The sequence below is a fragment of the Hypomesus transpacificus genome, chromosome 12, assembly GCF_021917145.1.
Source record: "Hypomesus transpacificus isolate Combined female chromosome 12, fHypTra1, whole genome shotgun sequence".
Taxonomy (NCBI): domain Eukaryota; kingdom Metazoa; phylum Chordata; class Actinopteri; order Osmeriformes; family Osmeridae; genus Hypomesus; species Hypomesus transpacificus.
In genome coordinates this window covers 2,525,007-2,537,416 of record NC_061071.1, presented here as the reverse complement: position 1 = coordinate 2,537,416, position 12,410 = coordinate 2,525,007, and the positions used below count along the sequence as shown (strand labels likewise).

The window sequence follows — 12,410 nt, the reverse complement described above, 5'->3', positions numbered from 1 at the left end:
ATGAGCATAAGTAAAGTTGATTTGCTCTTTGAAGTAAAGGCACCATTTTTGCATGATTATTGCTGTTAAGTTTTTGATCTCAACCCAGCAGGCATGAAAACAACAACAGCTAGGGATTAGACCCCCCCCACTCACACGCCTACCTTTCAAACACAAGTCCCTGACTCAATTAGAAAAAAAAGCTTGCCAACTTAGGTTTCCTTACAGAATGTACTTATTCAAAGAGCTACTGTATCCGCCTCACTCTCGGCTGCACATCTGATAAAAGTGAGAAGAAAATGGATGTAAATGTTGCAGTGCAAGGCAAGAAAGTGAAGGTTTGGCCAGTCGGTGTCCAAGTTGTGACCCACGGGTCTGAGCTGAAAGCCCAGGGCTCAGCCGGACAGCATGGGATTGATGGGATCCGGGTGAGCTGCTGTCCCGCTGTGCTGTGCAGTCTGTGGGGGCTGGTGAGCTGGGCTGAGGAAGCCCACGGCAGGCCTGGCCTGTGGGCGTCATGTATGGGGCGATTGATCACTGGGAAGACAAAGCCCTTCACTGTCTCTCTGTGCTGCTCCCCTCACAAAAGAGGACATCCTGGGGTCTGCGGTCTGGGTTCTAGAGGTGACATGGGAGATGGAGTTTGAACCCTTACCGTTTTAAGAGCATGTTAAGCGATGTTACATATCTGTTAGAAGTTCATTTTACCACCAACTGGCTTCAGTGTGCATGTAGGTCAACGGCACGTTATCAGTGCGTTGTGTGAACAGTGATGGTAGCCAGCTGAAACAGAACCTTTTGCAAGACTGACCATGGCAGCTGTCTGATTTAATTTCTCGTAGTGCATCAGGAGTGTCTGCAGGCAGGGAACAGACCAGTCACCATCGCCATGAGTCAACAGATTCAACAAAGTCCCATCTGAAGGGCATCTCAGATGCCTGAACAACAGTGGTCAACATAGGCTAAAATAGTTGAGTAGTTGAGCTCAGAATGTTCATTCAAGAACAAGCTGATTAATTAAATTTGGTTAGTGGGTTAATTACCATCAAACACTTTGATACCTTACATTGAAATTAACTAGATGTTAAATAAATATGGCAGACCAATAACAAATCACAATTGAAGTGGCATATACATTATTTATTCCTTTCATGCCATTGAACTATAGCCCCAAACAATCCAAGGTAAACAGTATGGTCTCAAAGTGTAACACCCTGCACCAGTTCATACTGCCTACCCATGTGAACAATAACAAAAAAGATACTATGGGACAATAAATTAATTTTGACCATTTGATTTAATTTTGTGGAGCTTAATTTGTGTTCTTTGATAAAACAAAAACCCTTGTCAGTATGTCAGCGAGAGCTACGAGGAAATGACATTAAATTGCGTTAATTACCACACTCAAAACAAAGGCAATAGGGAAAAACAATGAAGCAGCTGATGAGATTTCAACACAAATATTAGACCTAATCTATGCCAAGACCATTTTTTATTTACATGGGACATAGTCTAGTTTTTGCGGAACACTATTACTGTCCTCCCACACAATCCCATCAGCAGCAGGCACACCATGACCTCAATAACATCCACACTCCACACAGCAGTAAACACACACACGCAAACACACACCACATACACACTAATATCAAGTGGGTCTAAGCCTCGTACAGTAGCACACTACTGCCCCCAAGTGGCCAATCCTGGAACTATTAGGACAACAAGTCCTGATAATAGAGGAAGTAGTTGGCTTCTAAAGAGTCAGAAGTTCAAATGCTGTCATAATATGGAAAACAGGAGCAATAAATACACGTTGCGAAGCGATCCGACTTCCCCCTTCGACCAAAAGTCATGTATACCAAGGACTCTAGGCACTAACGCTCTAAGCACAATGCAGGAAAACTGCAGAGTAATGTTTGCATATTACAAGTCAGTGAAATTATGTAATTGAAAAATCAGTGACCCTCCTGCACAACACCAATGCAGACATTGAACAAAAAGATAAATGCGCATCAAGAGGCACTTCAACATCATGGATCCAATCCAGGTTCGATTCGAAATACTTGTGTTCATAGGTGAGTCTTGAGGATTAATAAACACTCCCTTAACATGATCTATATAAATACTTAATTTGGGAATAAAGGGAGACAGCTACACTAGACATGGAAGTGTCAACTCTGTCTCACTGAAGCCACTAGATGAGCAGTGTACGTAAGTGAGGGAGGTGTACACATGCACTGGCTATATGTTCCCAGGTAAGAAGACAGGGTTCTCCACTGGGGTGTTCTGGTCTGGATGGACAGGGGTCTGTTCCCAACTCCCCTGACCGTCGGTGGGCTCTGAAAGTGCCTGGCTGAGGGCTGATGGGGGTCCTGTGGGGTGCAAGGACACCTGGGGGTCGTTGGTGTTGTCGCAAGAGTCTCTGTGAGAAGTCACCACAGCTTGATATTCCGCATTCCGCTCATTTGGCACCTTAAAAAAAAAAAAGGTTTACGCACTTCTTAGTTATCAGACGTCATTGGAAGAGCTTTATGACCCAACATTAAGAGCATGCAGATACTAGAGTGAGTCAATTGGGTGTGGTAACACAATAGGGATTACACATACACCCACTTTGCCTACATACGCCAAACACACACACACCGACATTACTGTATAAACACAGACAGGACTGCAAACACACCCAATGTGAACCCAACCCACAAAGATCTATTAAGCCCTGCTGTTGAAAATTGGCACACACTCTCACCTTTCTGCAATGGGAAGGAAGGCATGGAATAGGGAAAAGAGCAGTTTAAAAAAATTCAGTCAGAAGTTAGTGCAAACAAGCAGATTCAGATAAGCAGACAGGCTTTTTAAAAGAACACTGAGAAAATTAGATGGACAAAGTTCAGAGAGCATATCTATGTATTCGCTGCCTCGTCATTGTCTTCATTTGCTTATTCCACCGTACCTGCAGCGGCTGTCTCTCTGTGGGCGGGTGGATCCTTGCCAACCTGATCTTCTCTCGGATCTGGAGCACGGCGAAGGCAATGGTGACCCAGGGGGTGCCAGAGAGCACCCAGGCTGGGCGGTTGACGTCCTCCTGTTCCTCCTGGTGTTTGGTCTTCTTGGTGGGCTGCCGGGCCTCTGGACGGGGAACCATCACGCCAGTCTGGTTCTGGACCAGGTCGATGGTGGCGATGGGCACAGGACTCGAGGGCACGGGGATATTCTCTGCCAGCATTTTATCCTCTGTGGGGAGATACAGGATACAACACCATTGTTTACTGGCAAGCACTGATGCTAGGTAAAAGACATTGACGATAGAGGGGGTCAGATGGCTGAGCAGTTAGGGAATCGAGCTAGTAATCAGAAGGTTGCCGTTGCACTTCACCCTACTTGCCTCGGGGGGGATGTCCCTGTACTTACTGTAAGTCGCTCTGGATCAGAGCGTCTGCTAGATAACTAAATGTAAATGTAAAGATTGCCCCCCCCCCACCCTTAGACATCATGTTTCGGTTCCAGAGTAATTCCTCCTACCTTTCTCCTCATTCTTCCCTGTGATACACTGGATGAAGGAGAAGACAAGGAGGATGACGAGGGAGGCCATTCCTATCCCTCGGAAGGTCTCAGCCACTCCTGTGAAAATGTATTTGTTGGTTTACAGGGCGCGTTACAAAACAGTGTCTGAAACACAAGAATATACTACTGGTTCACAAAAAGGGGAAGGTGTGTCGGAAGTGTGTCCATCCTACCGAAGTAGTTGACAAAGACTCCTCCCACCATGGCCCCACAGCCCCTGCCTAGACCGAGGTGGACCCCCTGTAGGATGCCCTGGGCCGAGGTCCGCAGAGCCGGGGGGACCGCGGCGCTCAGATACGAGATGCAGGCCGCCCACACGGACGCATGGGTCACACCTACACCACAAGAAAAACACAGGGAGCCAAACAAACATCACTTTAGTACTGATGTGCCCACATAAACTCATTTACATTTAAAAAGCATTAGTGCCAATAAGCACAATCACAATAATCCTGAAATGTTATCTCCAACTGTAGCCGTTGCCAACCAACTTGACCCATTTGAATGTCCTTCTAAAGTACCTAAAGGAGTAGTTTGAAGCGTCTGTTGACTCTGCGTAGTTCATATAGGAAAAGATCAGAGTCCCTAGATCAAGTAAAAGGTTCACACTTCTGTAGTTACTGGTGCAGTACTGTCAGCAGAGGACATTTCGTTCCCTATCCTCTTCCGGCTCCATCTACACACAACTGTGATTTCTCATGAGAGGTGGCTCATGAGAGCCTCCCCCCCCCTCACAAAATATTTATAATTTCAACCCAATGGTTTTTAACAAAGCATACTTATGCTACTGCTCGTGTGAGACTGCTAAACTAAAATCGACATTTGACTCAGCAGAGGGCTTCAAACTCAGTGCATAAGGTTCTGTGTTATCATGTTGCTACATACCTAAAATACCATCACATGCTCAGAGAATGGGACCATACAGAAATTATGTGGGTGGAGCAAAGCAGTCTTGAGCAGTTTAAGGTTCAGTTTAAGGCTAGAATTTGAGAAGACTAGGCACCTAAATTATATAGGTTTATAGCAGCTGTATAGGCTATCACTCATTCAATGAGGACATTGTCCTTTACATCAGTAAAGCTGAATTTCAATGTTCGATGATGGCAGAGGTTCGAATTTTTTGTTTGTTTGAAAGTAGGTGTGTAATGTTTGACAAGGCCAACCACACCACGGGTGCTAGTAAGCTCAGTTATTGCTCCTCCACAACCATGGCAAACAAACAGCCTATCCTTTGCACAAGTCATGCTAAAACGCATCTTTATCATGTGCCCGTTTGTCCTTGCGGTGGGGTGCTGCGACAAAAATATATGCGTGTCCCGAGAGCGCACATCCTTTTCCGTGTTATGAATTGAGTTGCCAAGGAAATGGCTGTTTGATAAGCCGTAGCTTGAACAAACAGGCAGAGTTCCTGTCCCCAGACTCCCTCCTCAGCGGTTCAGCTCAGGCCACGACTAACGAACACGCCTCAGGATCGACGCACACACCGAGTGACGTCATCACTTGACCTTCTCGCTTACCTTGAAGAACCTCCATGGGCAGGACTATCCACGCGTTCTCCAAGTACGAAATATACAAGTAGCGAGCAGTGTTGCATGCCAGGCCGATGTACAGGACCCTGAGGTGGGAGAGGGTGGCAGTGAAGATATCAATCATTACACTGTAGATCAGTATACCATTTTAACACTGGTCTGGACTGAAAGATTGAAAAGACATCTGCTTCCATATGAAAGCCACTGCAACTGGCCTAGCCTGATTTAATTGAATGCTGCTGACAAATAAAGTAGATCGGGGTGGAAACAAACATCTGACCTGTGTTCAGTCTTTAAATGGCATGTCTCTGTGAAAGGGACAATAGGCTGCACATTTTATTCTATTCATGTGATCTTGTTGCGAAACAAATGTCATACTCAATTAGAAAGGACTTTTAACACAATTAAAGCAAAAAGAAAACATGTTTGAATGGTCCTTGTTGGCTGGTCAGAATTCCAGTTTGTATTAACATGGTCTCAACTCAGGAAACAAGACATATACCAGTGTTATCATAACCCTAGTCAGACAGCCATCCAAGGTCTAAAGGAAAACATGAAACTGGGTTCAATGTCCAGTGGGCTGTTAAGGTAAAGCTCAATGGGAAAAATCCTCATATTTCAGGAACATAAACTCCTTCAACTGTAGAACTGGACTGTAGAACCTGCTGGACTAGAACCACCCTTTGAGGATTTGTATTTGTTGACAGCTCAAACAGAGAATGAGTACTTTGAGGATCTGTGGCTTAAGCCTCTACAAAGGTGGAGAAATGGAAACAGGCATCCCAGTGCTGCACTGATGTTGGTCCCAGAGAGCCCTGAGGGCCTCCCTGCTCCTGAAACATAACACCCCCCTCTCAAATGTCCCTGCTCTGTGCAAACTCTGTGTGACTCTACTCCCCAACACAGTCAATGAAATCATTGTGTCCCTGAAGCAAAGTGCATGGATTGCTGAGAAATCATTGGTTAAACAGGTCAGTATTTTAACTGACCTGTTTAACCAATGATTTTTCTCAGCAAGTAAGATAGCAATACTCATTTAGGTTTCATCCACCCTCTCCAAAATCTTGTCTTTCTTACCTGATGTGACCCACCAATTCGATGAACTTATGGCTTGTGAAGTAGGCAGCCAGCTCTGACGCGTGGCTTAGGACAGAGCACACGCCAAACAGAGTGGTGGACCCCTTCAGGTCCTCCAGGTGCCAGTACAGGAAGGTAAACACAAAGCCGTACCCGAAGCCCATGAACCAGGCCACGAACAGCACCGTGCTGTACTGCACACTACACAGCAGTCGGATCAGGTCACTGTACGTGAAATGTTGGAGGCCCGAATCTGACGATACGGGGCTCTGGTCCAAGCCCGCCTCTGGGGATGGAGTCAGCCCGTTCCTGGTGGATGCTGCGGCCTCCGCCTCATCTGCCCCCTCCCCCAGCTCCTGCCTGTAGTTCCCATAGTCAAAGTAGAACTGCGTTGCCACCACCAGGGCGGCGCCCATCAGAACACCAAACACGATGAAGGCAACCTGGTAGTTCCTGTATTCAGGCAGGACACAGCCCAGGCCATTGATGATGATGTCGATGTGCGTGTGGTCGATCCAGATCCCCACCAGGAGCATAACCAGGCCCCAGCCCAGGGAGCCCCACATCCTCTGCAGGCCGTAGCGGTCCCTGTGCGTCCCCAGGTACTGGAGGGTAACAGTGTCCACGATGGTCACGGCGGGCGCGCTAAAGAACTCACCCACAATGATGACCAGTAGGATGATGAGGAAGATGGTCTCTACCTGGTCCTGATTGTAAATAATGATGTAATCTTTGGCTTGGGTGGTGGTGGATGGTGTGGTGGTGGTGCTGGTGCTGGTGGTGGTGGGCATGGTGGTGCTTATGGTGGTGGTGGGTGTGGTGATGGTGGTAGTGGGTGTAGTGGTGGGTGTGGTGGTGGTGGTGGGTGTGGTGGTGGTGGTGGGTGTGGTGGTGGTGGTAGTGGGTGTAGTGGTGGTGGTGGGTGTGGTGGTGGTGGTAGTGGTGGGTGTTGGCATCGACAGAGTAGTAGGACCCTCAGTAGTATTGGCATCAATGCTTCTTTTATACCTCCGGTGCATGTTACTGGGGGGATCAGAATTATTCAAAAGCGAATAGTCAGAATGATCTATGTGGCGGCGAACGATCTTATCATTGGTGTGATTGGCTGGCAGGGAATCATTGATGAATGATACAGTCTGGGGGAGGGTTGGGGCCACAGTTGGGGTCACACTCAATTTCTCAACACACGTCATGTCAGCTGGCTTCACAAAGCCAATGCCACAATTGAAGACCAACCAACACAGCACAGAGAACACCAGGACTGCCTTCCCTTTCTTAAAGCGATCAGCCACCATTCCCCAGAAAGGTGCACTGCAGAATTCGATAAAGTAGCGGATCCCAACCAATAGACCGCTACGACTAGGCGACATTCCAAGCTGCTTGTAATAGACAGCGAGGAAAGGGTGCAAGGAGCCGTAGGCTGCATAGAAGAAGAAGTAAAAGATTTTGGAGATGAGGAGATGGCTATCAATTCGGAGGCAGAGTCTTTCCCAGCAGCTTATGGCCATGGGTGAGGACGTGTCTGTAGCAGGTGTTTCTGATGAAGGCCCTTGAGGAGGAAGTTCTGTAGGCAGCTCCAGGGAGAGAGAGTTGAAAGGCTCAGCCAGGACATACTTTTTCTTCTGGTCTTCTTCATCATCCGTTAGGATGGCAACTTTGTCATCGTCTGCCATTTCTATAACACAGTATAGTGAAAGCGTAAATATACATACAATTCACAACATTTTATTTCAATGAATAGCAATCAATGTGTAGCGTGACTACTAAAACAATTTACGCGGAGTCAACATTCATGTTGAAAACGTATTTTCCTACATTACCATCATGTTGGAAAACACTGCTCATTGATAAGGCGCGACAGCAACATTTCACTGTCATATGCGGAAGTAAATGTCAAAGCTAGCAATTACATTGAGAATATCAGAACAAAAGGACATGCAAAGGGATTTGGGTGGGTTATTTATACTTGACAATACAATGAACTTTATTGGTTGGCTATTACAAAAATAATCAATACTAAACCGGTGAAAACACAGACCCTATTAAGCTACTTAGAGCCATATGTTTTACAACGCTATCACACAAAGAAACCCAATTTAAGTGTTACATTGAGAAACCGTTTTAAATAAACTAATGACAGAATAATGCAATGGTTCTTTATTCATACCTGATTAATTCAAGTCACCGGTCAGTCCCCCATCAAACTATGACTGCGCAGCTTCGGCAGCAATTCAGATTCCTTGCAAGCATTTCTGGTTTTCTGTATACAACTTTAATTATTTTATATCCAAAGATACATGGAGATATATCCGTGTTGATTCTTGTAAACATTTGAAAACGAACTCCTGTATCCACGGGCCATATAATAATTCAGTTTTTTTTTCTTTACGAACTCGATCTCTCCCACCTGTGCTTTGCGAACCAGTGGATGGGCAAAGGGATGGGCTGTACTAGGCGCCGTGACGTCCCTATCTTTTAAAGTGAAAGCTCTTGTTTCGACAGATGTCCTTATGAAAATAATTTCTGCATCTTTTACGAATTGTCAGTGGTTAAAAATACGCTGCCATATCAAGTGAACTCAAGTCATAATCACATTAGAATAAATATCATAATTGAACATGTGGTGACAGTGGGCTGATGCAGGCTACTGTTGTTTCTGCAGGCAAAGTGAGATGAAAAATGTAAATAGGCCTTTGTTAAAGGCGTAATAACCAGCGTGTGGATTGACAGGGTAAAGGATATGAATGTTGGACATTATCATGCTCAGTTCAGTATACGATTCCTGACTGATGTCTAAATTTAAAAAGCCACCACTGCCCAGTCTCATTTTATTATTTTCAAAATTTTTAATAAAATATTCAACACCACAACCAGTGTGTTTCGAGTCACTGAGTACATAATTAGGCTCACTAAAATAGTTGTCACAATTATACATAACCAACTGAATAGAGATAGAGTAAGTTAGAACAAAAATAATATCTGATCAAAAATCAAAAATCAATTACATTACATATTCTATATAATTCTTCTAGGAAATAACACATTTTGGTTGATAAATGGTTAATTCTCAGACTCATCTGACATGTCTCCCTGCTGTGTCCAGTGTTTACTATTTTTCTTTTTCTTTCTCTTCCTCTCTGCCATCACCATGGCACCCAGCACCGTTGTCACCACGGTGACGGTAATGATTAGCACTGTGACTGTCTCAGCTATACACAGCTCAGTGTCCACATCCATCAGATGGTATTTTTCCAGTTCAGGAGGAGCGCTGCAGCTCAGGTTGTGGTAGTCGTCCAGGAAGAGCCTCTGGACACTCTTCAGCTTTCTAAACTCTCTCTGCAGGTCACAGTCACAGTTCCAAGGGTTCCCATCCAGAAGGATATGGGTGCTGTAGCTGTGGATGCTCAGGAACGTTTTAAAATAAACGGTGCTCAGGTGATTATGGGCTAGATTTAGCAGTGCTATGTTGGTGAGGGGCTTGAAGACCCCTTCTTCTGTCCGGCTGATGCGGTTCCCCTGCAGGTTGAGCACCTCCAAGGAACGGAGCATGGAGAAGATCCCGTTGTTGAGCGAGCTGATCTTGTTTCCCTCCAGATGGAGCTGGCGTAAGGTGCTCATGGCGCCAAAAGATCTCATCTGGATGGAATGGATGGCATTGTCCGTCAGATTGAGCCTCTGCAGGCCGTCCAGGTGCATGAAGGTGTTGCTGTCCAAGCTCCTCAGCTGGTTCTCTGAGAGCAGCAGCTCCCTCAGAGCCCCTAAGCCCAGGGAGAAGCTCTCGCCAAGGGAGCAGATCCTGTTCCTGCTGAGGTCCAACTTCTGGAGGAACTCCAGCTGGGAGAAGGCACCGTCAGCCACGGCGCTGATGTTGTTGTCATGGAGGAGCAGCACCCGAAGTTTGCGGACCATTTGAAGGGACTTTTCCGGGATGAAAGTCAGCTGGTTTTCAGACAGGTCCAAGAGCTCCGTTGAAGGGGGGATGCTGCTAGGCAGTTGGGTGAAGAAGGCTCGGACACAGATCGTCATCTTGACCTCCCCACGACATTCACAGCCTGTCTCACATGGGCTGCTGTTGGACTTGGCATACACCTCCATCAACAGAAGAAGAAGGAAAAAGTACTGCATGTTAGCTCCTGGGATTGTCTGGAAAAAAAATATAAAAAATTACAATGCATCACAGATAACTGGAGTAGGACAAGCAGAATTAAATATGCACAAAATGTAACTCTAAACACTTGTTTAGTTCTGTCATGCATGATCTAAAGCTCATAATAGTTTGTAATGCTTAATTGTCAGACACTAATGGAAAAAAGCATTACAACACAACACAGCACAACCTAGTTTTTTTATTTTGATGAGGTTTTGATGAGGGCTTACCTTTGTGAGAAGAGCAGCAAGATCTATTCTATTCCCATCCAGCCAACAGCGGCAGTGGGTCAGGCACAGGTGGAAAGTGTGCAGGGAGGACTGGGCTCAGAGGATACAGACTATTGTTCACCGCTGGTACTGTTGACAGCAGAAGCCCTACTGTATATAAAGAGAGAGAGGGAAAGGAGAGATGAAAAACAGAGAGAGGGAGGGGGGCAGGCTTGTCAATAATTCACGCAATGTGGTGTGGTAGGATGAGGGGGCAAGGAGAGGAGTCTGTAAGAGATTGCTTGTCTATAAACTGAGGCAGCATTTTGGAATAAGTATGCACTTTCCTTCTGCCTTGACCTTGCGAATTATGCATTTTGTGCGTCAGGGATGAAGTCATGGAGTATTTTAGTGTCAGGGATGAAGTCATGGAGTATTTTACATCATTTTAAGGGTTGATGAAGAAAAAGCAGTAAAGCAGTACACACTTGATTCTAATCGTATTATTTTGAAGAGTCAGAATGAACCTTACTAATACTTTCATACACTTCAAATACACCAGCCTGGATGGACCTGATGCAGATGTCATATCTTCATGTTATATGACGATGGGATTTCAATTGGATTTATGTAGTAACCTGTTGATCCACAAAGGTTTAAGTAATGCCATGCAAATCCCTAACCTAGATTCTCAAGCCTTCTTCTTCCAATCATTTACCTTCATTCATTAAATCACAAGTCTTTGTGGTCCAAATGAAAACTTTACTTTAAAAAAGACATGAACCTATGAAAAACACCGGTTCTGGTCCTTTATGTCCTGGGTACTTTTTACATGCACTATTTGTATTTCGCTTTGGATAACAGTATCTGCAAAATTAATTCAATGCGAATGTGAAAAACTATTCTGATATATGAGTTGCCTTTTCTCCAGGATATTAGGTGTCTGTTCTGCTGGCCTGTCCAAAGTCAGGCAGGGTTTGAGTTTCATCTTGGCCCTCACTTCCATCTACAGTAGACCTGACCTCCTACATTATTCCTGTGGGCTTTGAGAGTTTTGCATTATCTCTCCTATTGGCTACAGTAGATTCTGATGGAAAGTTAAATGGGCCAGTCAATGTCTGAACAAAGATCAATTAAATTAACAATGACACATTTTATTTGTCTGTTACTGTGTACAAATACATAACAAAAATAATAGTTAAACAACCTGTAACTGCATGAAGACTAAGTCAATTTAACTCTGGGTTGGATGGACTTTCCTGTTCTTATTTGTAATTGATCTTGTTAGCCATATACACAGCATATCCTTCCAAGATCCAACATATACAAAATATCTACTAACCAAGGCATCACAGTGGATGTAACAAAAAAACAAAACACTTCTATTGTCATGTGGCTAAATCAGAAAGTGCAATTACGTTCCACAGTATGAAACTGGATAGCCTACCTTTGCAGTTTGCCCATTCTGTATCCAGTAAGTGCAGCTGCAGCCTTTGGACGACTCTCACAGAGAGACACCGTTGGAGAGTATGCTTCGGTTGGCATCAGATCCCAGTGTGTTCACCCAGCATGTTGATATTGGGGTGGGGGTGTAAATGCATGTTAGATCACTCCTAGTTAGAGAAAGGAGGGGGTGGGGTGGTTGTGGTGGTGGGGGGGGGGGGATTAGAGTGCCATCCCAACTCTCTAGCAGCTGAATGTACACATCCATCAGTCAGGAACATCAAACTATTGTTTTTTCAACCAAAGAATCCCCTGATGAGTTTGTAATCCCTGTGGATTACTGTGGGATGACACGATCTATGCTGCTCTCTGAGAGGTGGGGTGGGGGGGGTCCACGTCACCTGTTCCAGCTAAGCCCAAAGGACCACAGGACCAAGACAACCATGGTACAACATCTTATGC

General features: G+C 45.2%; 2 protein-coding genes across 3 annotated transcripts; both read right to left on the bottom strand.

Annotated features, from left to right (window-relative positions):
• Nucleotides 1-1,098: 1,098 nt before the first annotated feature.
• mfsd6a (major facilitator superfamily domain containing 6a) lies at nt 1,099-8,600 on the bottom strand. 2 transcript variants are annotated; one of them, XM_047031194.1, is made up of 8 exons: nt 8,317-8,600; nt 6,150-7,824; nt 5,061-5,158; nt 3,717-3,878; nt 3,502-3,600; nt 2,933-3,213; nt 2,729-2,732; nt 2,360-2,451 (listed from the first exon to the last, which is right to left on the bottom strand). In XM_047031194.1, exons 2-8 carry the CDS (start codon nt 7,820-7,822, stop codon nt 2,441-2,443), a joined length of 2,328 nt encoding a protein of 775 aa, XP_046887150.1. In that variant the 5' UTR covers nt 7,823-7,824; nt 8,317-8,600; the 3' UTR covers nt 2,360-2,440. The 2 variants fall into 2 exon arrangements, with proteins under 2 accessions (XP_046887149.1, XP_046887150.1); XM_047031193.1 differs by lacking the exon at nt 2,729-2,732 and having other exon boundaries at nt 1,099-2,451.
• A 609-nt stretch (nt 8,601-9,209) lies between these two features.
• On the bottom strand, nt 9,210-12,001 carry LOC124474876 (insulin-like growth factor-binding protein complex acid labile subunit). The gene is made up of 3 exons (XM_047031336.1): nt 11,953-12,001; nt 10,527-10,676; nt 9,210-10,292 (listed from the first exon to the last, which is right to left on the bottom strand). Exon 3 carries the CDS (start codon nt 10,272-10,274, stop codon nt 9,210-9,212), a length of 1,065 nt encoding a protein of 354 aa, XP_046887292.1. The 5' UTR covers nt 10,275-10,292; nt 10,527-10,676; nt 11,953-12,001.
• Between the last annotated feature and the right edge of the window lie 409 nt (nt 12,002-12,410).